The 25,664-nt window shown below is 42.8% G+C and overlaps 9 protein-coding genes across 9 annotated transcripts; 7 read left to right on the top strand and 2 right to left on the bottom strand.

The window, feature by feature from the left end:
- Positions 1-1,152: 1,152 nt before the first annotated feature.
- On the top strand, positions 1,153-2,273 carry Bfra_005589 (uncharacterized protein; the record flags this gene model as incomplete). Its single annotated transcript, XM_037335971.1, has 3 exons — positions 1,153-1,157; positions 1,347-1,456; positions 1,792-2,273. The coding sequence occupies 3 exons, from the start codon at positions 1,153-1,155 to the stop codon at positions 2,271-2,273; spliced, it is 597 nt and encodes a 198-aa protein (XP_037191181.1).
- A 2,865-nt stretch (positions 2,274-5,138) lies between these two features.
- On the bottom strand, positions 5,139-6,356 carry Bfra_005588 (uncharacterized protein; the record flags this gene model as incomplete). The annotated part of the gene is made up of 1 exon (XM_037335970.1): positions 5,139-6,356. One exon carries the CDS (start codon positions 6,354-6,356, stop codon positions 5,139-5,141), a length of 1,218 nt encoding a protein of 405 aa, XP_037191180.1.
- Positions 6,357-7,185: 829 nt separating this feature from the next.
- Bfra_005587 (putative start control protein cdc10 protein) lies at positions 7,186-9,901 on the top strand (the record flags this gene model as incomplete). The annotated part of the gene is made up of 3 exons (XM_037335969.1): positions 7,186-7,455; positions 7,508-9,182; positions 9,237-9,901. The coding sequence occupies 3 exons, from the start codon at positions 7,186-7,188 to the stop codon at positions 9,899-9,901; spliced, it is 2,610 nt and encodes an 869-aa protein (XP_037191179.1).
- A 1,164-nt stretch (positions 9,902-11,065) lies between these two features.
- Bfra_005586 (uncharacterized protein) lies at positions 11,066-12,485 on the top strand (the record flags this gene model as incomplete). The annotated part of the gene is made up of 3 exons (XM_037335968.1): positions 11,066-11,631; positions 11,713-11,839; positions 12,417-12,485. 3 exons carry the CDS (start codon positions 11,066-11,068, stop codon positions 12,483-12,485), a joined length of 762 nt encoding a protein of 253 aa, XP_037191178.1.
- Positions 12,486-12,505: 20 nt separating this feature from the next.
- Bfra_005585 (uncharacterized protein) lies at positions 12,506-13,851 on the top strand (the record flags this gene model as incomplete). The annotated part of the gene is given in 4 exon segments (XM_037335967.1): positions 12,506-12,938; positions 12,958-13,176; positions 13,330-13,346; positions 13,771-13,851. The coding sequence occupies 4 exon segments, from the start codon at positions 12,506-12,508 to the stop codon at positions 13,849-13,851; spliced, it is 750 nt and encodes a 249-aa protein (XP_037191177.1).
- Positions 13,852-14,975: 1,124 nt separating this feature from the next.
- Positions 14,976-15,719, top strand: Bfra_005584 (uncharacterized protein; the record flags this gene model as incomplete). The annotated part of the gene is made up of 2 exons (XM_037335966.1): positions 14,976-15,448; positions 15,542-15,719. 2 exons carry the CDS (start codon positions 14,976-14,978, stop codon positions 15,717-15,719), a joined length of 651 nt encoding a protein of 216 aa, XP_037191176.1.
- Positions 15,720-17,040: 1,321 nt separating this feature from the next.
- On the top strand, positions 17,041-17,400 carry Bfra_005583 (uncharacterized protein; the record flags this gene model as incomplete). Its single annotated transcript, XM_037335965.1, has 1 exon — positions 17,041-17,400. The coding sequence occupies one exon, from the start codon at positions 17,041-17,043 to the stop codon at positions 17,398-17,400; it is 360 nt and encodes a 119-aa protein (XP_037191175.1).
- Positions 17,401-17,502: 102 nt separating this feature from the next.
- Bfra_005582 (uncharacterized protein) lies at positions 17,503-18,079 on the top strand (the record flags this gene model as incomplete). Its single annotated transcript, XM_037335964.1, has 2 exons — positions 17,503-17,734; positions 17,829-18,079. The coding sequence occupies 2 exons, from the start codon at positions 17,503-17,505 to the stop codon at positions 18,077-18,079; spliced, it is 483 nt and encodes a 160-aa protein (XP_037191174.1).
- A 4,206-nt stretch (positions 18,080-22,285) lies between these two features.
- Positions 22,286-25,245, bottom strand: Bfra_005581 (putative phospholipase d p1 protein; the record flags this gene model as incomplete). The annotated part of the gene is made up of 5 exons (XM_037335963.1): positions 22,286-22,517; positions 22,638-24,507; positions 24,562-24,897; positions 24,998-25,025; positions 25,106-25,245. 5 exons carry the CDS (start codon positions 25,243-25,245, stop codon positions 22,303-22,305), a joined length of 2,589 nt encoding a protein of 862 aa, XP_037191173.1. The 3' UTR covers positions 22,286-22,302.
- Positions 25,246-25,664: the final 419 nt, after the last annotated feature.

Here is a 25,664-nt window from a genome sequence, read left to right as displayed (position 1 = left end):
TTTTTCACATGCTTATAATACTGTCAGCAAATATGTCCATATGTACAAATTGGCATTGGGCATTAAAATACAATCTGATGCAGAGAGCCCAACAAAAGACAACGTTTTAGCCGAGTGCACCTACCGATCAACACGTACGAAAAACTCAAGTGATAGCAACAATGCCCTGGTAAGTCCAAAAAACTTCCCCGGCAAACAATAAGACCCACAACGATGCGCGTTATAAACTAGTACTGCGGTGTCTCTAGCGTATTTCTAATCTATCACACCCCGGTAAGCCCAATAACAGGTTATATAACGTACCGACAGGTCGGTACGGTCCGGCCCCTTAGCCCATGTCCCGCATATTTCTGACGATATTTATTGGTTGAGGCTTGTTATCTCTCCACTTTAGGAGATTCGATTTACTCCCTAATGAGGATGGTAGTATTGAGATTATCTCACATTCTGTGGAACTGCCTGATATAGTAGCTTTGAATGGGTAGATTTATAGTGATTTTTTGGAATATAGATGATCGACTTCCGTTTTCCCGAGAACATTCGGGGTCCCCAGTAAATACCTTGCTCAAGATTTCTTTGGTCGGTTGGATGTTTGGGATATTCTTGTTCTTGTCAAGCTTTGGGAGATATTTTGGAGTTATAGACTAACAAAGCGTTGAGATAGAATTCCAGAATAGTTTAGCAATATGATTAATCACACAGAACATTAAATATACCTCATATACAATCCCGAATAGGATTGTCCAATACGAACGTAAGTTCTCAACCTTCACTTCCCTTCAACATTATCGCTTCTCGCCCTGTACTCCAACGCTTTCTTTGCCACATTTCCTACAGAAAATGTGCTCAGATATTACTTGAACCTCTTGGAAATCTTAACGAACTGGTTGTAGAAGATAGAAGCGATGAGATGTGAGCGACTAGTAACAACAACTTGCGACTAAACCATTGCTTTCAAGACCATGAGCTGTACGTTCTTCTGCATATGCATCTGCTTCAACTTTATCAAATATAAGAAGAATGGCCCCCCATCGTCTGGCGTTCATTGTCCACCCTCGTAGCTGTGACTCTACTGTAGCGAGATCGGTGCCAATATTGCTATAAGGACGCGAGATACGGGTCGTTCAGCGGAATCGGCTACACTTTCTGACGATGCTGTAAGTCTTGTAATTTATGTGGGAATTGAATTACTAACCCGATGTACGTGTCTTACTCCATCCAGGAGGTCCTGAACTTGGTTATGGTCTGAAGTTGCACGAATAATTTTCAAGTTACACAGGGTTCAGGCTACGTACCATGCAACAATGTAATTTGCCCCTGACCCTTCCCTTCCACAAAATTACCAGCCCGGTTCTTGCGCGAACTGGTCTCCACAGCTATCATGCTATAACTGACACCCCTGACTACCAAGGGAGTTGCAAAGCTCCTAACCAGTGGGTTATGACAAAGAGCTGTTGTGAGCAACCTCGATGCTTTGAAATATTCATTATTCGGAGTGTATTTAAAGGTGTACCGGTACTCAGTTACACAGGAGGCTTCATCATTCGATTTGATAGTCTGGATATGCCTGAAAATCAATAAATCAGCAGAGTCTTTCTGAAAATGTAAATGTTCGAAGAGTATTTGCATCGCTTAAAGAGGGAAATTTCCTTGATCGAAACGCGGGAACAATTCCCCCAGTCAAAAACGAGATATACACCATCAGCCATTTGAGATTCTTCGAGTGGCTTGAAAATACCCATTAAGGGGGACTTGATAGATCTCTACAGTACTCTAACACTCTCGTCTTAGCAGCTGCGTTTGTTGCCATGAAACTTAGAAAGTGGCTGGAGTATAACGATTGCACTGTCCGATGGGTTCGAAGAGAAGCTGGCCACAGATATCCCTTTGATTCCGCTGTACTTGCTGGTTTTCTGATTGATGCTACTATGATATCGAAGACGCCGATAGTCTTTCACTTCTACGAGCTCACCAAGAGATCCGAGAAACAACAAGGCTTAACTTTGGAACAAGCTTATGAAATGTTTCTTGTATATGCACTTATTCACCAGCTCATTGCCCTTCTTGAGCCGGAAGTTCACTGTGAGATTGATTCGAATCCTTTGCGGTTTTCTCAACTAGAGAAATCTTTAGAAAGCTGGAAAGAGGCATTCTCACATACTATCGATCTCTTGAATCTAGCAACTGGTATGCTTCTGTGTGTTATTGATGGTCTTGAATATATGGACTATGGAAAAGCGAAAGCAACAAGTAGTAATATATTAGCTGCGTAAAGGGGAGAAAGAACTTGGCAGGCAAGAATGGAGTAATCTTCAAGACCCTGTTCACCACAGCTAGCGCCTCTATGACATTAGATGACAGCTTCAAAGCAGACGAGACCGCATTAAATCATGAACCAAGACATCAAAACTATGGGAAGCCTGGGTCAGGACAGAAGTCGTTCTTGCGCAAAGTATCAACATTATATAACAATAGAAGTCTCAATATATCTTGGATCAGGTATCTATATCATCTTGATACACACATAAGCAGGGTGTAATGATTGACAATATGTTCGTACATAGCCGCTCATTGAAAAGTGGAAACAACAAATGATCTGATTTTATCTTACACTACCCAAAAACAATGAAGGGAGATGTGCCAGCTTGGTCTGCTCAGATCGTTTTTGACTGAAGCCAAATACCAGTAATTTGGAGGGTACTCTCAAGTGTTTGAGACAAGAAAGTGTAACCTTGAATTGAACTTGAATGTTGATATATGTCGTCCGAGAATAGTGGAGAGTTACGACTGCTTGTTTGTTTTGGTATGTGCAGGAACGGTTAGAATCTCCCTAAATCGGCCGATGACAGCCAGGAACTATTCCCAGTTTCCCCACATTTCGAATCCCCGGTATGCAACAAACCAAGTTTCCATCTGTACCACTTGCCTTACCTAGTGCCTCAAATGTAGTATATCATCGCCTTCGAGTTTCATCTCCAATCCAGACAACTCATCTTGATTGCGATCCTATCCGCGTTTCGTAATCTCATATATACACACGAGGCACGAAAGCTGCAAGGAGATTGCAAGGCAATAGGAAGGTTTATACATACCACTTGAACTGCACACATATTGTCGTTTTCAGTCACACCAGATGACTTGGCACTATGCGGCCTTTGTCATTGACACATACTCTTGAACTGGAACCGATGGTAGATTAGTCATGACTGAACTCAAATGTGAGTCTGCGTAGGTATTTGCAGAGTGTGGCTCGAACGCACAAGAAACACTCAAGCCAAATCATATAAAAGAAACAAAGCAGAGCTCTGTTGAAATTACTTAGACCCCATAAGGCAATATCATACTAAGGCTAGCCGTTAAATGCCGAAACACAGTTTCTGGATGGCTTTGAGAAAGCTCCACCACAAGCTCAAGAGTGAAAATGAGATGATCCGGTATGCAAGAACATTTCAAAGTTGCTGACAATCGAGAATTTCAAGATCCTTTGGCCATGTGAAAAGAAAAAAAGAACGAATTACTCCGACGATGTGATCCTATCTGGATATATCGCGGTTGGGATGATGTCGAGGAGGTCAAGACATGGCGCAGGCGACGAATCTCAGTAGTTGTATATGACTGTAGATCACGAGTACCTATGTACAGTCTCTATTGATACAGCAGAGTAAGAGCCTGCACAAATCATCGGCAAAGAAGAGTGTCAATAGTACTTTGAAGACAAAATATACATTTGAGATCCTGACCTGGAGAGTGTTTGAAGACGCGATGAGTAAATAAATGCATTTGTTTAACAAAATTCCCCTATTAATTAACAAGGTGTGCATGTATATACACTCCAGCATCACTTATTAATCCTTCTCTAACCTCCATCAGCAGCATTCACTAATTCCACACTCTAAAAATGATACACAGAGAGAAATCTTGCACCCGCGCTCTTTCTGCGCAAAAACCAATCCCACTCTCACGTGTCTAGACATATGGAATCCACCGCTTTGAAAATCCGCAGAATGGCAACCCAACCCCGATATTAATCCATCGACTCATCTGCCCCGCATCACGCCCTTCACTGCCATCTTGACATTGTTGATATTCTGCTTTCTGCGTCCTAGATGAATTCCTACAAACCTACTGGAACTCTAATTCAACTTTCTCTATTTCTCAATCTTCGAGTAGTATTCTCAATTCAGATATTGATTGTTTTGTTAAGGTCACATCCCACCTGGTAATAACATTCCACAAAAATGGCCGAAGAAGCAACAATCCGCCATGCACGTCGTGAAGGTAAAATCATGCTCAAATCCCATCCAATTTTTTCCTCCTCAAACTCCAACTATCTCTTCCTCTCCCTCCCCAATCCCACCCAAATCAAAATCTCACCCTAACCTTAAACACCAAACTAACCCCTCTCCACCCCCAGACGTCCCCGGAATCCTAACCCTCATCCACGAACTCGCAGCCTACGAACACGAATCCGCCTCCGTGCTCGCCACCCCCTCCTCCCTATCCAAAACCATTGCTTTCGCTCCCTCGCCCCTCGTTTCCCCTTCAAACACTACACCTTCTACAGGAGATGCTATATCTCCTACTCGACCCGCGCGTTGTCTACTTGTTTTTCCTCCCTCGTCCTCTTCTTCTTCAACCCAACCCCCGAGCCAATTGGAATGGCGCTTTATTTTTACAACTACTCAACCTGGCGCGCTTCAGCGGGTATCTATCTCGAGGATTTGTATGTACGGGAAAGCGCGCGGGGAAAGGGATATGGATCGAGATTGTTAAGTACCTTAGCGAAGGAGGTTGTGGATATGGAGGGAGGGAGATTGGAATGGAGTGTGTTGAAATGGAATGAACCTAGTATTAAGTTTTATGAGGGGAAGAGTGTGGGTGCTAAGGCGATGGATGGATGGCAGACGATGAGGGTTGATGGAGCGGCATTGGTGAAATTAGCGGAAAAAGCTAGGTAGTTTGAGAGGAGATAGGAAGTGCTTTGAAGAAGTCAAGGGGTATTTTAGTAAATGTTTTGAGCGTTATGATGTCACATGAGGAGAAAACTAGAAACCACCCGTATGAAAATCATTATAGAAGTCTTTTCTTCCGCCTCAAATAGCGATGCTACAGATTGAACAGTAACAGTGACATTGCCCCTAACGTATCAGTTGTTGCGTTTCACGCTTCACTGACTTCCTAATCTTTCTATCTGTGGTTCCCTGAGCTAACCTATCGTCTGGCAATTCGAACAACTCAGCATCTTTCAATGATGGCTTTGTAATCTCTCCCGCAGCGGATGGTGAACGTTGTCCTCCCCAAGTTATTGTGTGTTCTTTAGTGTTCTCATCTTGCACCATTTTTGATGAAAGACTCCAAATCATACCATATAGCCTTCGCATCGCTCGTGTCCTATTATGTTGTGGCGTATTAGAAGCTTGAGGATCATTTAGGTCAGTTTTCGTCGTTGTCTCGGCCCAAACATCCATATTAAGTCTGGCCGGTTTGTTATATAGTGAATCCATCTTTTCTCCAGCGGACTTGGCATCTTCATTTTGACTTTGGGGAACAGCAGCTTTTCGTCTTGGACGTGGACACTCGACTGGTTGTGTTCCTTCTGCCAAATCTCTCAACCTATTCCATTCGTGTTCGGGTAATGGTGGTAGAACTCGTTCTAAAAGACTTGCCCACCATGTGCGTTGCATATTTACTTTCCGTTTTTCTGGGAAGCTACGTCCCCATGCATTCGTTAACGGTATATCTGGCGTAAGCTTTTTTATCCTCCCTCTCATCGATTCCATAGGATTATTTGCTTGTTGACTCATGAGAAACAAATGCATTTCTTTGTGCTCTCGACGCTGTCTTTTGGATACAGCGTTTGCTCTGTCTATCTCAACATCTTTGGTCGCATCCAAATTCTTTGAAATCTGGCTATCGATAATTCGTGACAGTGCTGTATCATCTTGTGGTAATTCATCTTCTCCAGGTCTCAACAACTGAGTAATTAATTCCCTCCTTCTATGCCCTGCACGTCCATATGTTCTCAATAAGACATGTTGTAAATCAGGTATACTCCCTTCAAGATTTACACGCTCTAGTAAGTGTAATTTGGTGGCATTTTTTTTGGATCTTGTCTGCAGTTTCTTCAAATCAACCTTTGATCGTAAATAATCGGTTCCCCAATATTTTGGGTTGAGTTTTCGAGGATCGGGAGGATTGAATCGTTTGACGAGAAGATCATGGACGAAAGTTCTTGCGGCAGAATCAGGAAGATAGGTCGCCTCTCTCAGGAGAGCTCGATATTGTTTTCGGAAATGTGGTAGGTATTCCTTTACTTGTAGGGGCAGAGGGTAAACGGTTTTGCTTATGGACGGCATTGGAGCTGGGGGTCGCTGGGGGTTATAAAACGGCAAGCAGTATTCAACAATATAAAATGTATGAAACGAATGAAAAGAAGCAGCAAGAAGCAGAATACTTCCTGATCCTTTGAGGAGAGTCAAAAGGGACCTGGGTAGTTGCCAAATTATTGCATTGAAGGTTGATGAAGAGAAATATTGTTGTCGCCTTTAAATATAGGCATTGAGTCGCGTGTTGGGAGGAATTTACCTACAGAGTACAGTATAGCAATGAAATGAAGTCGTCTTCAAATCGAATCTCAAATTCAAGGAAGGATCTTGGCATTGAGTAATGGCTCATATGAAGATATATTTGTCGACGGCGTAGAAACAATTGTATGCCAGAACGTACATACGGAGTTTGTAGTAAAAGTAGTAGGGAGGCATAAACTCGTATATTCTCTTTTGCTGAGGTCGTGTCAAGGCCTGCTTACATAATACTCCCCATTACACATTTATCCACCCAAAAGGTCATTCTAGCTTCGCGAACCGTCACGTCAAAGTCCAATTAAATTTCCATCCAACCCCCCCACACCAATACATTCCAATAATACACCAATTCTCAAAACCACTTTACACCTCCTCGCGCTTGATACACGAAAGACACGTCGACCTCACCCCTGTTTAGATATTGAGTCGCGTTCCCCTTATCGTCATTGATCTGAGTCTCATTGCAGGTGAATGCGCTCAGTGAATATTGAATTGACAAAGCTCCTTGTTTCAAGGATCTTACCGTCCTCGGTGACGCGATTGCCATTCGACTAATACACATTGTCGCAACATCTCGATATCAGTTGAGATCTCTTATTCTATGGCAGCGACGAGAATCAAATCCAATCCTCTACCTCTTGCGAATGCATCAGAATCAAAGCAAAATCATCTGCCGCCAAATACATATTCTGCAAACAATAGCGCCCCCGATCGTGGCCAAGATTCGACTCGATTTCGATCCGAAATGTCAATCAGTATGAGCCAAGGGTCACAGCCTGGTGGTTTAATGATGCAACCAGGTGGACCTTTTCGTCAATACGACTCAAGCGGTGCCATGAATCGTAGAGATATGGCACCTCAAATCTATTCGGTACGTTATCGCTGAAATCACTGAAAACTAAGCTGTTACTAATCTTTTACAGGCCGTATATTCCGGTGTTGATGTATACGAAATGGAAGTTAATCGTATTGCAGTCATGCGACGGAGAAAAGATAGTTGGCTTAATGCTACCCAGATATTGAAAGTAGCAGGAATCGAAAAAGGAAAGCGAACAAAGGTCCTCGAGAAAGAAATTTTGATTGGAGATCATGAGAAAGTCCAGGGTGGGTACGGAAAATATCAAGGAACTTGGATCCGATTCGAAAGAGGCGTTGAATTTTGCAAACAATACGGCGTGGAGGAACTTCTACGGCCACTTTTAAGCTATGATATGGGCCAAGATGGAGGTATTGCAGGGCAAGGTGGAATTGATACTCCAACGAAGGAACAAGCAATGGCTGCACAAAGAAAGAGACTTTATAATTCAGGAACCGAGAATCGTAATATTGGACAATCCGGAACATTTTTTAAAAATATCTCGAATCAAGCTTCCCTCGCAGTCGCAGCAATTAGCAAAGCCCGATTTGATTCACCCGTTCCTAGGAATCGCAACGGTAGCGCAAGACCTCCTACTTTTAGCAGACAATCTTCACAACAAATGAGTCAAGAAACTACATTCCCCAACTCACAACAAAGTATGCAAAGCTTTGTTTCTAATGAAGGTTTAACGAATGGAGATTCGGCTTATGCAACTCAATCCCAATTTCAATTCTCGCATACTGGTAGAGAGGATGGAGATTTCCAAGAGCCGCCACGGAAAAGACGAAGAGAATCTCTCGAGCCACCGAATGATAGCCAACAGTCGATGAATGGTGGTTATAATATGTCATTGCGAGAGCCGTCTCCAACCGAACCTAATGATTCATTCTTCTATCGTCAAGAGCTAGGCCTATCACAAGAGGAAGAAGCTCCAATGCCGTTACCACCTCTACCAGAAAATCAACACAATGGAAAGAAGGGACTGACTCTATTGTCACTCTTTCATAACGAGAATTCTTACTTGGGGACGAATGAGCACAATGACCAGGAGGCGTTTCGTACTATGTCCGGTGTGGAACTCGATATTCCTATAGACAAATCAGCCAATACTGCCGTTCATTGGGCCGCTACTCTTGCAAGATTGCCTGTTTTACAAAAGCTCATTCAATCCGGCGCAAGCATATATCGAGTCAATCTCAGAGGAGAGACTGCATTGATGAGAGCATGTTGTGTAGCTAACAATTTGGATCAAGGAAGTTTCCCGGACCTTCTTGAATTACTCGGCAACACTATTGGCTTCCAGGACAATCGTGGACGAACAGTCTTACATCATATAGCTGTCACTTCAGCTGTCAAAGGTCGCAGCCCTGCTAGCAAATATTATCTTGAATCACTTCTCGAATTTGTTGTTAGGAAAGGTCGTTCATTCAATGGTCAATCACAAAACAATGAGCCTAATCCTCATGCCATGGATATTGGTCGATTTATGTCTGAAATGGTAAATGCACAGGACAATTCAGGTGATACTGCTCTCAATATTGCAGCTAGAGTCGGCAACAAAAGTATTATCTCCCAACTCATGGAAGTTGGAGCAGATCCTGAAATTCAAAACAATTCCAAGTTACGGCCATCAGATTTCATTGGGGGCTTGACAAACCCTGGAGATCGTTTAGGTCTTGCAAGTCCCGATAAGAGAGGAAATAAAGCCACGCGTGAAACTAGTGGTGAAATTATTGAATGTAAGTTTCTGTCATTCTACTACCTACCTTGAATTCTTTCTAATATAATGTCAGCCATAAATGCAACACTCCAATCAACACTTGAAGATTTTGGAAAAGAAGTAGAAGCTAAACAAGCTCAAATCGACTCAATTCATGCCAAACTTCGCGAAGCATCTGCAAGCTTAGGAGAAGAACGGCGTGCAATGGAAGCAAAACAAGAACGTAATAGACAACGTGAAGAACGTGATCTCAAAATCGCAAACCTCACTCGAGCCGCAGAAGAAGAAAGTATGAAATTACTTCAGCTTCAACAACAATTCAATCAACCTACTTCAGATCTAGACCTTGAAATGCATCTTGGTGATGCAGATAAATCTTTGGCGGTTCCACAAATTCCTGCAGATATCAATAACACTCCGACGAGAAATTCGAATCTTAAAGTAGATCATGCGAATAAACAAGCGTTGTTGCAACAATTACCTTCGCTACATATTCTTCAAGCGAGAATCATGGCTTATAAAGCTAATAATGATAATTTGGAAAGAAGCGTTCAAGAATTGAGAAGTAAGGATACTGGCAGGATAGCAAAGTATAAGAAAATTATTAGTTTGTGTACGGGTGTGGATGTTTCGAAGGTGGATAGTGTTATTGAGGGGTTAGCGAGAGCGGTGGAGAGTGAGAGTGATGTTGATTTAAACAGGGTTCGAGAGTTTCTGACGAGGGTTGAGGGGGTATAAAGGGGTTTCGGTTTCTGGAGGAGAGTTCGACAAGAAGAGAGGAATATGATCTGGTATAATGTAGGAAGGTGTGGAAAATGTGCATATATAATGGGATTCTGTGGATTCGGTCTAGTCTGCATGGTCGGCGTTTGGGTGGGAGGTTCGGTATACTCATGTGGATATGATTATATGTTGGGGCATCGCACTACTCTGTATATGGATATTGGAAGAGGAAAGGAGGCTTTTCTTGCATTCAGAAAGAATAGTATCTCCTATCTGTGCTGTGCTATAGATATATGGTAGGAATAGAACGGAACGGGACTAGTAGAAGTTATCACCTATTTAATGGAGATTCTGAATCCGATATTTTTCTCTGTGTTTTATTTGGGTTTGGTTTTGATATTATCAATGCGATGTGTGAGTGTAATGTTTGAATGCGCACTGAAGGGGATTTCCATTTCGCAGTGATATTTTCCAACGCTGAAGTACTCATTGGCTATTCGAGGAGATGGATTCTGCTAAACACCAATACCTAAGTGGGAAAGGTTGATGTAAACCTTCGGATATAATTCCCAGTTATAGTTAATTATTTCAGACCAAGGTGTCATGTCCCGAAGTGTGATGTTCCCAGTGGAATACTTAAGTGAGGTAGGCTTACGGTTTGAATCACTGCGGCGAGAAAACAGACTAGTTGTAAGAAACTCCCAGGTTGTGAGTTCACCAGTGGGTGGGTGTACGGACTGGCCGGACACTTCTCAATTATCGAAATTCATAATAAATCCATCGTTCGATTCTTTGATACTAGAATCCAAACTTTTGTTATCCAATCTATAACAATTCATCTTATTTAGTTTCAGAGTATCTTCATCAATATTGTAAGAGATTTTGCCGAGTCAATGTTCGCAGTGTCCTGTCAGTATTTGTACCCACTAGTGAGTATGTGAAATATCGACGAGTAAATTCTTGACTGTTACTATGCAGACACCTAGAATCATCCGTGTTGCACGCTCTAGAACGAGTCATTTGTACAACATTTTTCCTTTTCGAGTCAGTTTCTCTTCATTATGGGCACGGCGAATTTACCTTTAAAGGAGTCGAAGTTCCCCCAGTCGTGGGTTCTCTTCTTTCCATTACCGAGTTTCACAACTTTCTATTGAGATTAACGAAAAAGCAAAGGCAAAAATGGAAAACAATAACTCCACTCTCCGCAGCACGTTTACACTTGGTGACTGCGGGGCAGCCATCGGGCGTCAGTGCAGCAGATTATGGGGATCAAATCAAAACGACAGAGATAATCTAGAAGCATACATTCCGGGACAAACTGAGCCAGGCCCTTCTAGTAGAGATTCAAATAGGCGTAGATCCCACCCTACTTCTACATCTTGCTCTGGTTCTCGCGGTCCTGGTAGTTGCCATCCGAATACTCCTATCTCTTCTCAAGCTCAGATTTATCATCGCTCATACCCAGACAGACAGACTGGACTTGAAAATGGGACAGCTCGTTATTCCACGCAATTAACCCGTTTCCAACAGAATACACAACCATCAATGCGACCACCAATGCAATATCCCATACCATCACCGAGGACTTTTCACACCAGTGCGGATTCTCGGAACATAGCTACAGCTGGTAGATCCAGTCGTCTCAGCAGCTCATCCAGTCAAATACCCAGTGGGCCAAGCTCTTCTAGATTCCGTGAGTCAACTAGAGAGAGTTATAGTCGTGGCACGCGGAGAATACGAGCTGGGTATGAAGAGATTTTATAAGATCATTCTTCTCTTGACTTTTCTAACTTGCTGACTCGGATCACTGATTTTCCTTGATGTAGATCGGGTTCTACGATTCTACGGCCGAATGGCTATGCGTATGTTTCTGCTGATATGCCTACAAGACGTGAAGCTACCGCAGGTGTAGCGAGCCATCAGCTAGATGATTCCCGTTATGGGAAGGAACATGTTTGAGATAGCGAAGCTTGCTTGGAAATTTGGTTATGTTGTGGCTTCTGGGTGGGTAATGATCAATGAATTAATGATTTGTGATGGGGTTGTTGTACAAGGAGAGTATTTGAAACCGGAAGGGAAAAGTTTGGAAGAATGTGATGGGGGCTGAGGAGTCAAAATGATATGAAGTGTGGTAAAAAGAAAGAAAAAGGAATAATGTAGCTTGGATGCCTATACAGATTGGGACATGCAGACTGATGAGTGGAAATTAAACGTACAATTTGAATCTTTGCAGACTAATATCGAGAAATACATGTGAGTAATGAGTAATTCGAAACGAGAGAATCGAACATATTGTATTTATTGTCATTGTTGAATGTGACCGAGTCAGAAGATATGAATCCTCGAAAGTTGAAAGTCGGAGTCTGAGTCGATTTTCTCTGTTGTATTTGCCTGGAGCATACCTCCAAGATTCAACTCCCTCTGGTTTTACAATTTGTTCTTTTCAACTACCATACTTTCTCGTCAAGCAGTTACACTTCAATATACATTCAAAGTCAATTAAAAATGTTTGATAGATTGCGACAAATAGTGCGGAGCACGCCAGGAGATTCACGGCGCAGAGGTCGGCGCCGTGGGGAGGGTAGGGGAGAAACTGTAGGAGCTACTAGTGTTGGAAGCATGGGAAGGGCTAGAGAAGGGACCATAGGACAGAATAGGGAGCAAGCGAGCGGTGTAGGACATATCGGACAGCACGAATATCAATACCGAGGACCAGCTCCACCAAATTCGCATAATCAATCAATCTCCTCTCCCAGTAGAAGCTGGAATATTTTTAGATCTCGTCATACTCGATATGGAGATCCTACTCCCCCTCTTCATCATAGTCCGTCTACTTCTCGCGATTCGTCTCTTCCTCCTCGCTACCTTTCTCCTCCACCTTACGGTACTCCTTACGAGGCTTCCTCTCCTCTTTTCGAGCATGGTCGCAGATCTACATCTTCAAGGTCTGGAAGTGTCGGATTAGTCCCCGGTAGTCAGCACAACATAGCGACAGTGAGGCATGCAGACGCAGGCTCAAGACGACAAACTGCAGCAAGTAGACTTTCTGAGAGTTATCCTCCTTCCTATAGATCAACCGATGATACAAGCTTTCATTCCTATACATCAAGAGAAGCCCTTCTGTCTCCTCATACATCACGCGAAAGGAGGTCCCATTCTTCTCGTACATCAGCAAGGAGACAAAGTCATCGTTCTTCTTATGGATCACCGGAGAGACCCCATACTTCTTCTTCAAGAGCTGGTGGAAGTGGCTATTCGTCTTGATGTATCTGGGGAATTCTCCATTCTAAGTATGAAATTCTTTCATGTCGCTGAAATCTTAATTCGTCTCCCCAAGCCTTCCTATTCTATTCACTGATGTCACTAACTTTTAGACCCAGATTAAATAATATTGCTACACAGAATGATCTATATGCATCCGCCACAGATCTATCAATTCATAGACACGATTGAAGTGGCAGTAAATGTTTGGATAGTTTTTAGAAGCTGTGATGAAGGTGGAAAATGAAACGGGTAGGGATATACAATTAGCATACGATGTAATTAAGAAGATTTAGAGATAGTGGGTTAGAATACTCAATTTTCAACGGCATGACATTATAAAAATACTCACATGGATTGGAAAAGTAAATGAGCAACTGAAGATAGCAAATATGACTGCTTGTATTTCCATTGTTGTTAAATATAACAATCATCATACATGAACCTTCAAACTTTCAAATTCGAAAATAGACTTCGAGTCAGATTTCCTCGATATGTCTGCTCAGAATTTACCTCTTAAGAACTCTAGTTCCCCAGGCTTTGATCCTTCTCTTTCTCAACTACTTTCCATTAGAAACCGAGTCTCATTTACGTTTACGATAACTCCAAAAATGTTTCGCAAGTTCAATAAAACATTCCGAAACCATGCCTCTGGAAAGCAACAGTCTGGAAATGGTGAACCGCTTCTTGCAGGGTCTGAATAGCTTAGACCCTCACCGCAAGGTACACGCCAATCTAGTATGAACGCTTCAACTCTCCCTTTTCTTTCTTTCGGTAGACGTCGAAATGACAGAGATTCTCGCAACCTTTCATCAGTACAAGAAAGTAGAGTCCCGCAGACACCTCAATATGCTCCCTCGTCTCCTCCTCATTTACCTCGTCGTAGCCAACATTCTACTTCTCGTTATATTCAAAGTAATGGAAATGGCTGTCTATCTACATCCACACGTGCTGAAAGTTTTGTATCAAGCTCTAGGATTCGTCATACTACACCAATTATGGGACGTACAAAAAGGAATCCCAGAGGGATAATTGTACACAATAGTTTACCTGGAGATAAGCTTCGTCCCTCCTCTGCATCAAGGGACGAGTCCTAATCTTCTATTCCAAGATCTATCATTGTCGAACGGCCAAGTAAGAAGTAAGTAAACTCTTTTCACGACTGAACACCTTCCCTAGCGCCCTATTCAATCGAACCCCAATACTTGTCAAGATATGTATATCTTTGCATGACACCGTTACTAAATATCAATTCCTAGATCCGGGTTACGCTATTTTTCACCTCGAACTCTTGAGAGAGAGCGCCGGCATCGACAATACCATGAGTAAGGCGGATCAAGATGTGATGGTGGTTGCGCTTTTCAATCCACGAGACCAGATTAGTTCATTAGACAGGTGAAGTATTTTAGTAAGAGATTTGGTGGAAGAAATGTTTGTCGGTTAAGGTTAAAGTATGGTCGGGAGATCAAAGGATGGAGATATACAATGTGCAATTCGCAATTTGAACTATGAAGATCGAGGGATAGAATAATTAAGAATAATGAAAAGCATGATTTTACACTACTCATTTTGGTTGGAAAAGTAAATGAGCAATGGAAAATAATGAGTGCGACTGTCTGTACATTATGACAGTCATTAAATATGAATCATTGTCTTCAATATTCGAGTCAAACCTCCTTAACAGGTTTTACTTACAATCCTTCGCCTTTTAAGGACTCGCGTTTCCCTGGCTTTCAGCTTTGGCTTAATTCTTTACACTCAAGACGCCTTTCTCCGATCACTAGATTCTTGATCAACTCTCAATATTAATACTCAATAAAGATCGACCATGGGATTTCTCAGCATAATCACATCACTAACTCCAGGAGATCCTCGGTCCCGACTTCCACCCCCACGACGTGAAGAAAGTGGTAGGGGACCGAGCCAGCGTGCTCCTCCTTTCAGTCCTCCGCTTTATGAAGCTCCCCCTCCTTCTTACGAATCTCTTTCAACTACATCTACGAGACCTGAGGGTTTTGAATCAAAGTCTGACAGTCATCTCGCCACAGCAAGACAGAATTCTGGAAGTTTAGTCGCACCCAGCGGGCCAACTAACAGGCCGCAATCTTCTCGCTCATTACAAAAGGAGAGACCTCATTCTTCTTATACACCAGAAGTCGACCGCCGATTCTCCCAGGCATCAGCCGAGGAGGCTCGTCGCTCTTCTCGTACGTCAGAGGAGAGTCGTTGCTCCTCTACAAGTGAACCTGGTTCTTCCCATGAACTCACCAAGGACAGGCGACCCTCTACCACAGGAATGAGGTATGAATACTCTGCAACATAGTTTTTCCATATGTCTCGATCCTCCTATGAGCGGTCAGCATATCCATTAGAATTACTAACCTTCAGACGCAGATCCAAAGGTACTTTTCGACGCCAAACTCACCATGAGTCTACAGATGTGGATAATCATACATCGGGTACTTGTATTCGCTGCAGAACTGAAGCTTCACATGTCCCAAGAAGCTCTGAGCAAGCTCGGGTCACTACTGGTTTTGCGACATACGATGAATGGTGCACTCGCTCCAGATAAATATTTGAGCTTATGTCTTGCAGCTGGCTTGCGAGAAAATATCACAGGATTGGTAGTTGAAAGGTTGATTAGGGAAAATGTCTCCTAGGAAAATCCGTAAAGACCACGGTAGTGGTGCGAAGTAAGGTGGCATGTAATATTGGATTTACCGTTTGAGAGGTCTGAAAGATAAAAAAGAGATACAGATCAGATTGAAAGGAAGATAGTATGCAGTAGAACACAACTAGCATGGGTTTTTATAATGAGTGTGGAAAGACCAAATGAGAATCAGAAACAAGTGGATATCTCTGATGCAGAGTCATACGGTACTAAAAGAGTTATAAATGACATGAGTATTCGATATGCGTTCTTTCAGTTAAATCTCTCATTCTGGATATTCGTTATTGTGTTGAGTCCTTGGATCCTCTACTGAATTTCGAGTACAATTTTCTTTCAGATCCTTGGACGTCCAGAATTACTTAAGCCGAGTCTTGATATTCGAGTTTCCTGCGAGGTAAAGGAGTCAGATATCTGGAGTTTCCCTAGAGTCATTCCTGTCTCTGCTTAGGTTTGTTGCTTCGAGAATTTGACTACCAACTGCAATCTTTGAATATGACCAACCCCCAACTTTTGTAACTCTTCATCAACCTCAAAGTCAAAACCATTATCAGACTAACAGTATCGAAGTGTTTGCAGAAGCTTTGGTCATAAACAATTGTTCCGTCTGGAGTCATTAAGAACAAGTCCTCGGTGTTCTTACCGGTCTAAACTGCTCATTGTAAAGGATGAATCGGATTATAGGTATGACTCGAGTATAATTCAACGACTCATTTTACTACTTCCTTGGATCGTGTGTTTGTTATCCCACATTTGAGCTTTTAATTTTGACCTCTTTCAACCTCCACACTTCTCCTCAACTTCAATATTCAAACCAATATCAGCATCAAAATCAAACTGTCAAGACCAAGCAGCGCAGACCACAACAGTAGACCCGCCTCTACGCATCAATCTGTAAACCAACGATTAAGTACTCCGCATTCTCGGGCGTCAAATAATGAATCCGTTACTGGAACTTCAGATTCACATCGATTGTCAAGCGGTCATGGAAGAGTAAAAATCGAGGAATGTTTTCGGATAGTACCTTTCTTCCAGAGGACGGCGGTAAAGAAGAGATGACAGGGAGTTTGCAAACTTTTGCGAAGAAAAAGAACGACTTTCTGCTGAAAATCGCAGAAAAGTACTCGAGGGTAAATATAGAGACGAGGAGACGAGACGCAGAGAAAGATTAGAAGAGATATTAGTAGAGAAAGATAAAGTAGGAAATGAAGGGAGAGTACAAAGAATGGAAGGAAGTAGCGGTTGGTATCAACATGATCTGGAACGAGAAGAAAAAAGAAGACAGCAGAAAGAAATATCCAGAAAAATAGCAGCATTGCCACCGAGACAAAGATTTCGAGAGGAAAGACAAATCGCAAAAAGAGCAGAAGAGGAAAGAATCCAGAAGGATAAATCCGGAAAGGGAGAAAGAGCACGAGAGCTAGACAAATTGGAACGAAAAGACAACATACAGAGGGCAAGAAGATTGTGCGAGAATTACGGATGTACAGAAGGAGAAAGACTAGGGCAGGAAAGTCAACTCTTGCGTTTGGATAGTGCGTGGGAACGTGGATTTGATGCCAGAAGAGAAGATGTCCGGAAATAGGCATTAGGATTGACATATCGACCACATCATTATCCTGTCGTGCCTTTTTGTAGTTGGTTAGGAACTCGTCCTTCAATACCGTTACTGCGACAAAGGCCTTCTATGCCTCAACTTCATCGACCTGCTCCACGCCCTCTACCACCTCTACCACCTCCCCCACCTCCACCCTCTCAATCCTCTCAACCGCCTCGGCCTCTCCGACCTCCTCAATCCCTACCTCCTCCTCCTCCTCCTCCTCCTCCTCCTCCTCGTCGCCCTGCTCCATCTCTGCCTTGTAACAACAATCCTCCACCTAGAACTCAATCCGAACACATTCCACCACCACCACCACCTTGTAGTTCTCGCCATCACCAACCCTGACCTACCTGAACCTCGCTCTTCAAGCCGTGGTCGAAGCCATCGCTCAACCTCAAAGCATACGTGAACAGTAGCAATTGTTGCAAAGCACAATGAAAACAAGAACACATCAAAGAACGATCAACCAGCCGCACCAAGAAACTCCCCATCTAAACACACAGACAAAAAGTTTCTTTCGAGAACTTCTAGCATCAAAGCATCTGGAAAAGCTCGAGTGAAGGATTGTATTCAAGTAGGGGCCGCTGTTGGGAAAGCTGGAGCCGATGTTCGAAGAGTGGTATGGAATATAGTGACAATTGCCGCTCTCGCAATTGCAGACTAGGTGTATGTACCGGTAGTTCCTTTACCTCTTCATGTCATTACTCTTTCTCCTTTTTGTTTTCCCAACCCAACAAATGCACGAACCTACGAGGATCGCTTGATCCCAACTTCAGACCCAGTAGTACTATTACCAGGTCACGATTGATATAAGGTTACAAAATATCGCCACAACCATGAAGATATATACGTACTGGGTATGTATCTGACCATGTCTGGCAGTATTGGAGTGTTAATGATGGAGGGAGATTAAGCTGGGTTCATGTTTTTGCATTACAAACGGATGAAATGTAGAAAGTATCTTTAAAGTAGTCAATAAATTTGCCAATGTGCGTCTGTGTTATTGTAGCTTTACATACTCCTGTGACTTCATTCTAAAGAGTGATAATCTTAATACACAGATAGTTGAATATCGTTGATCTGTTATGGAAAAACTGCGCGCATCTTTTCTCAAACTTTCATACTCTTTCATCCTCCCCCAACCACTCCACTCCCCCATAACTTTGTCATAACCACTTCACCTCCTCCACACCCCCCATCACCCACCATCAACTCAACTCCCCCTCCCTCTACCCCCCATCAAAAGTGGAGAACCACACCACACCAAGCATACATACACCATCTCACCCTCCTCCCCACAATAACCCAACGCCACCCCTCAGACATGCAACAAAACCCACACTCAAGCAGCACTAACCATAGCAACTGTGCTATCGCAATCCACAAGATCAATCTAGCTAGCGCCACCACTTCGAGATCTGCGGTGAAATTCGCAAGAAAGCCCGCGTGAGAAGATCAGTTGCAGAAATAGCAACTGTACTATTGTATTCACCACCTGGGGTTTATAGCACGAAGTAAGTCAGCGCGAGTTTAGATATGCAGCAAAATCCCTCGTCGAGTAATTTGATGTGAGGAGAGCAGGAAAGACAAAGTGAAGAGATAGCATCTGGGTTCCCGCGAGGAACACATTTTACGATCAAGCATCGTCAGTATTCTCAATAACGATTCCACACTGAGTCCAATTTAAAGTCTGACATTCCATTAATATCATGAGAACGCGACAACAAATGAATGAAGTGAAGATTGACCTCTCATCTCGTCTCGCGTCGTCTCTTCTCGCCACAGTGGCACCAACCACCACACCTTAATTTCCCTCGAGAGTCAAGACTCTAGCCCCTATCAAAAAAACAGACAATCGCCACCGGAACCACCGAGACAACACGACCTGCAACAAAAACATACCAAAACGCTCCCAACCTCTCCTCCCACCTCTCACCAATCAACACCCAAACCGTTCTTCATTTTCCTCATTACATGTGTGATTTCTGCAGCAACAATAACAACCACAATAATAGCCTGAACACCCCCAGCACCGCGCTTACTAACCCGCGCCCACCCACCAATCAGCCTCCTCTCACCAACTATCGGCGTGTCCGAAAGTGGAAATGAGACAGGTTGGTCGGACGTCTTGTGCTGTACGAGGCAGATCTTAACGTTCTTCCAGAGTCAGAGCCAGATATAAATCTATTGAATAAATCGATCTATTGAATCGATAACTCGATAACTCGATATATAAATCAATAAACAAATATTCCACCCTCGCGACATCCACCTAGTGATCTCGACTCGCAAACTCAATATGGATCACCAGCCAATGAGAGATTCGGAGCTCTTCGTGGCGTGTCTGGTCGGGCATACCGAGACGTGTAGATGTGCAACAAAACTCTCTACCGCCCTGGGTATTTGCTCTGAAGAAACCACGAGGGTGTAACTTGTAATATATATCTGAGATTTTACATAATACAAAACACTAGATCCAACATGCCACCTATTCGAGACTTCCTTAGCTTTCCAAAAGGTAAATCTAATATCCATCTAATCTCGCCCAGACACTCTACACTCTACATTCCACATTCCAACGGAGATACCGAGAATTGTAGATATGCAACAAGATCTCTTTCTCTGTTGTCTATTCCAAATCCAACATCTAACACACTACACGTCCCCAGCATCCCATAAATCCAAACACCAAGTTTCAAAACTTCCCGTTCGGTCTCTTGAACGAATCTAGTCTCATGCGTGGCAGACGCATACGGACAGACCGAGAGTTGTAGATGTGCAACAAACTCAAATCCCCATCCATCCCGTATCCAACCATCTTGAGACTCAATCAGCTACGCACAATCCAATCCACTCACGAACTTCCCAACTTCCCTTCTTCCCTTCTTCCAGCCTGTTGATTCTAGTTTGGATTTCGTGTCAAACATTCGATCTAATATCTGCAGACGGAAATACGAGATCTGTAGATGTGCAACAAATCTTCAAATCTCCACCTACGCATCCTCATCAAATATGTCAACACTCTTGATTGGTTTTCACACTCTAGTCCCATCATAAGCTTCCTAACCTCTTCTCCTCTAATCCCTTTATTCTATATCCAACTTAGTTAGCTTCAAACATTCTACATGCAAATGGCAATACGAGATTTTGTAGACATGCAACAAATTTTCCAATCTTCCAATTTCCACCTATCCATCCATCCTCTATCGAATCGAAACGACACATCTCGAGACAAATTATGAATTTCCAAACCCTAATCCAATCACGAGCCACCCACATCTCTCCCAACCTATCAATTCTCTTCGAGGTTAAATCTCACCCCCAACATGCGACACACAAACAGAGATACGAGATCTATAGATATGCAACAAGTCCTCTCTCTGAAACCTCTCCGCGCAACCACTCTAGCCTATCAATCAGCTGCGATGTCGTCCCCACCCCTCTGCCCACAAAGAGAAATGCGAGATCTGTAGACGCAACAAATCCTCTCATTCGCTCTCCCTGTTCCCCGCACGACTTGTACGACCAAAAAGTACACCACCACACCACACCACACTCCACTCCACTCCACTCACAGACACACCGTGAGCAGAAGAGCAAAACGAGTGCGACAAACTCTCGACAAAGTCGAAAATCGCAAATCGCAAATCTTACACAAATCTTCGGATGTCAAAATTGAATCAGAAATCAGAAATGATACATCAATAATCAGATCACTCAGAAACACATCACACTTTCCAATCTCCTAACATCTCTATATTTCTGAAACCAATAATCGTAATCTTCTCATTTGATACACAGTCTTAAAGAGAGTTAGTTATAGTATATTTCTAATTCGAACATGCGAGTTTTCCACCCACAGGGTATGTAACAGACAGACAGACAGACACATCCCACCAAAGAGCCAAATACAAAATGCTCAGTGTCACACGAGGAGATCTCCAAACCTCTCCCAGCCACCTCGTCATTCGATGCCGCACCGAGCCAGCTCCAAACATTCCTACACATGAACAAAGATGCGAGATCGGTAGAGACGCACCAAATCTCTCATGCGTTCTCCCCACTGTCCAATTCTCCATTTTCTAAGCGCTAAGTTTCCAGATCTCTCCTGGCCGCCGCGTCTTGGTTCTGGCGTAGATCTAATCCGAAATATTCAAGCCCCTTATGGAAATACGAGATGTGTAGATATGCAATAGACCCTCTCTCCTCAAACCCTCTCCTCAAACCCTCTCCTCAAACCCTCTTCTCAAATCTCTCCTCTCAACCTTTCTCCATCTCTTTAGTCTCTCAATCTTACACCAAATAATCTCAATCCCAACTATCCCAAACCCTCACGAGGATACCGAGATCTGTAGATATGCAACAAACCCTTTCCATCTCATCTCATCCCATTCCATCCCATCCCATAACCTCAACACACACGCACTCCTATCAACTCCTCCACCTCACCAGCTCAAGATCACTTACAACAATAACAACAATAAAAGTAGTACTTCGAATCACCAATACCAAGCATCAACACCTCAATTTTCTCTCCCAGATCCAAAGTCAAAGATCGTAGATCAATAAATAAATAAATCAAATTCGCATATGAATCATATCGTAATGTGATTCCCTATAAACTTATCTTCATTGATGACAATGACAAGACAAAATAACAATCGCAACAAACCACCGAAGAACTTCCTTTCATCGTCCATTCCATCACCTATTACCACCATCGTCGTTCACCCTTTAACGCCATCCATCATTCATCCATCATCACTTCATGCAAGAAATAAGAATCAAAAATCAAAAGTCAAAGACCATCAAATATCCTCCTCCTCCCCATTCCCTTTTCCACTTTCTTTCTCTTTCCCACCCTTCTCATGCCCTGTCTCTTTTTCATTAAGTATAAATACTCTCCGTCCAACTATTGACCTGCAATCCCGTTTCCGCCATCGGTGCATCCTTCAAGAATTCCAATGGCATCCAAACTAAATGTCCCTTGATCTGATCTAACTTCTGTCTGATTTCCTGTGGTGGAATCATACGATCATAGATATGACCTGAACGAATACCCTTTGGTGGAAGGAATTTATCATAATCATCAAAGGTTTTGACTGTGGTTTGTTAGTGAGAGTGAAATCAGAAGAAAAGGCAGGAGATACGAGGCAGCGGAGGAAGTGAAGTAGGAATGGGCAAGTTTTAACAGGAACAGAGATAGGAAGAAAAAAACATACCAAAATTATCTGGATCAGCATGAAACAATTGTCTGAACATCTGAGTATTCTTCGTCGCTCTACCAATCCACATATCCCAAAGCTCATCACTTAATGGGTCCTCAACAAATCCAAATGTCTCCCCCTCATCATGAATATCATTTGGAATATTCGGTGGTTGAGCATTTGGATCATCATCTGCATCCAAGTCTTGTGGTAGAAGTAGACCCAAATGTTCACGCCAAAGATATTTTCTCAGCGTAGATGCATGGTAACCTGCTTCGTATGGTTGTCCATCCATTGTACTTTGGACAGTTCTTGTATCCGTCATGACGATTGAAAGTTCACTGTCATGAATACCTAACTGTGAACGATCGTTGAGATTCGAACTTCCACAAATAACTGTTCTATCATCAACAATTAGAACTTTGCCATGGATGTAAAGTTCTTCCTGAATCCAGTTATCAGCTTCTCCCGCAAGATCACCTTCCCATGGCTCATCAACCAAGTTTGGTTGCATATGCATAGCATTCTTCGCCACACTATCAGTACTATTTGGTTTATGATCCGTGCCCGCTGCTTCTGCCTTTGCTTCAAATTTTCTCTTGGCATCAGTTCTCCTTTCTTGAGCTTCATCTCCAGAATCATCATGATGTATAGCATGGTCAAACTTATCTTTCAACTCATCATGCTTTTCAACTTCTTGAACTCCTTCCCCGTGAATACCCGAGTCCATAATTTCCTCTGCCTCTGCTCTTTGTACATCTTGGTACTTGACACCAGATTCTTCCTCTTGCTTTTTGACGGCTGGAGTAACATTCAAACGATCATAAGACCGTAAATTAAAGAAAAAGATATGTTGTTCTGGCTCAACACCTTCCTTTCTAATTTGTTCGAATATCGAATGTTCACCTCGACAAATAGATTTGTACTGGTAATCCATAATAGCTCGCGTACCTGTCGCTGCATCATCTCTGAGATCACCAGCAAAGCCGGGAATAGAAGGAATCAAAATGATGACTCGGAATTTTCTCCCTTCTTTTCCAGCTCTGACAACAGCATCAACAATCGCCCTTCCAATAGTATTCCTAATTGGAGCTTGTTGATCACCCGTGGCAGTGATGAAGAATTGGTTTTCGATATAAACATAATGTTGAGCGTTTCGAATCAGTTCACTATAAGCATTTTGAATGCTATGTTCCACCAAAATACCACTGGACCAATCGGCGCTACTTCGAACGACTTGAGCGTGAACCGTTCCTTGCTGTCCTAATGATTTCGTACTCAATGGTGTAAGTGGATGATTGACATAATCTCCAACGGGATGTTTTGGTCTCTGTACTCCAACCAAATCTTCATTCTCACCATCTCTACCTTCAAGAATTAACCAATTGAATCGCTCGTCACGCTTATATTTGTCTCGTTTGACAAAATTCCATCTCAAAACGAAATGTTCCGCGATATCATAAACGCAATCTCCGACAACACCCATAGCAACATCATGCCAAGGCATGCGCCCATATTCAGCTTTTGATAATTCGTTGGCTTTCCAGTCTTTGACATCTTGGAAATCCATAACACGGTTGTTATTGAAATCTTGTCCTGGCCAAACTTCAGTTGCAATTCCTTCTGGATGTACATCGGCAAGAGGATGTTGATGGTTATCCCATCTTCCAAAACATAAATCCAAACCACCAATAAATGCTAAATTGTAATCAATTACAATGAACTTTTCGTGATGAGCCCAGTAAAATGTCATATCAGCCGCATTTTCGAGAACGTTATGATCAGGATGTCGCATAATCTGAATATTTCCATAACCTGGAGTTCCTTCGGGACATAAAGCTTGAAGAGCATGTTTCGTATGTTCAGAATTACAAGTCAGAGCAGCCTACCAAAGGAAGTCAATCAACCAAATCTCTCGCATTGCAATCGCAAAACATACCTCGACTTCTCGATAAACAATAACGAAAATCTTGACTCCAGCTTCCGCTCTCCGTTTAAGAATTTGATCCAAACGCCATTGTTGATTGTAATATGGAGGTCGGCGCAAGAATAACTCGGGAGATAACCACCAATCCGCAATATATATGGTTTCCTTTGCAGCTTCGAGCGCAACTGATACAGCCCAGAAGTAATCGCGTCCATCCACATACCACTTTATGTTATTTCCTGGTCTTTCTGGCGCAAATGATTCGAAACGATGGGATTCTGCGATCCTGGATCTCTTTTCATCTGTGATCTTTTCGTGTTCTTCGTCATGACGATGATTTGGATTAAACTATGTGAGAATTAGGATTTGTTCTTAGATCAATGGGAGAAGAAGGGGAGAAGAGGAAGAGGAAGCAGTAGAAGAAACACAAAAATAGACCGAAACCTACCAAATTTCCCAATTTGCCAATCTGATGTCTATATGGGATAGTCAATAAACAGCAACAACATCAAACAACAAACATCCAACATTTCCCCTCCCCCATTCTTCAACTTACTTCTTCTGAATCAACCCAACCTTCACATCATGCAGTTTCGTATCATGCAACTTCTCTCTCAAGCTCGCAAACGGATTCTTCATCTTCTCTTTCAATTTCGAAGGATTCGATCCGCCATCTGCAGGAGAAGCAGTTGACATAGTGAGGGTTGCTGGGTGATATATCTACCTAGTCTCTGAATACTCGCAGAATAGATAGATATGACTGTGCCGCTTGAATCGAGGTCGTGAGCCCGCACGTAAAGCTGAATACTTGGGTACTTGAGTATACTTATGAACACCAAGTCTGCGAATGTCAAGGACAGAAAGAACAGAACCCTTGATATTCTCGACCAGCAGAAAACAACTCTCCTCGGGTTTCGAGTAAACGATGTCAATTTCTTTCTTTTTTTTCTTGACAATCGAATGAACGAACGAACGAGGGGTTGGATGGGAATGGCGGGGCACCAGAAAGATGAACCAAAGCTAGCTACCGATTTTCCCACTATTTTCCCGGAGTAGCCTTGTCAAGCTTTGCCTTGCTTCAGTCTTGGAAATACGTCACTGTGTGCCTAGTGATA

This window comes from Botrytis fragariae (genome assembly GCF_013461495.1).
Source record: "Botrytis fragariae strain BVB16 chromosome Unknown tig00000075, whole genome shotgun sequence".
Lineage (NCBI taxonomy): Eukaryota > Fungi > Ascomycota > Leotiomycetes > Helotiales > Sclerotiniaceae > Botrytis > Botrytis fragariae.
This window is presented reverse-complemented; position numbering and strand designations above follow the sequence as displayed.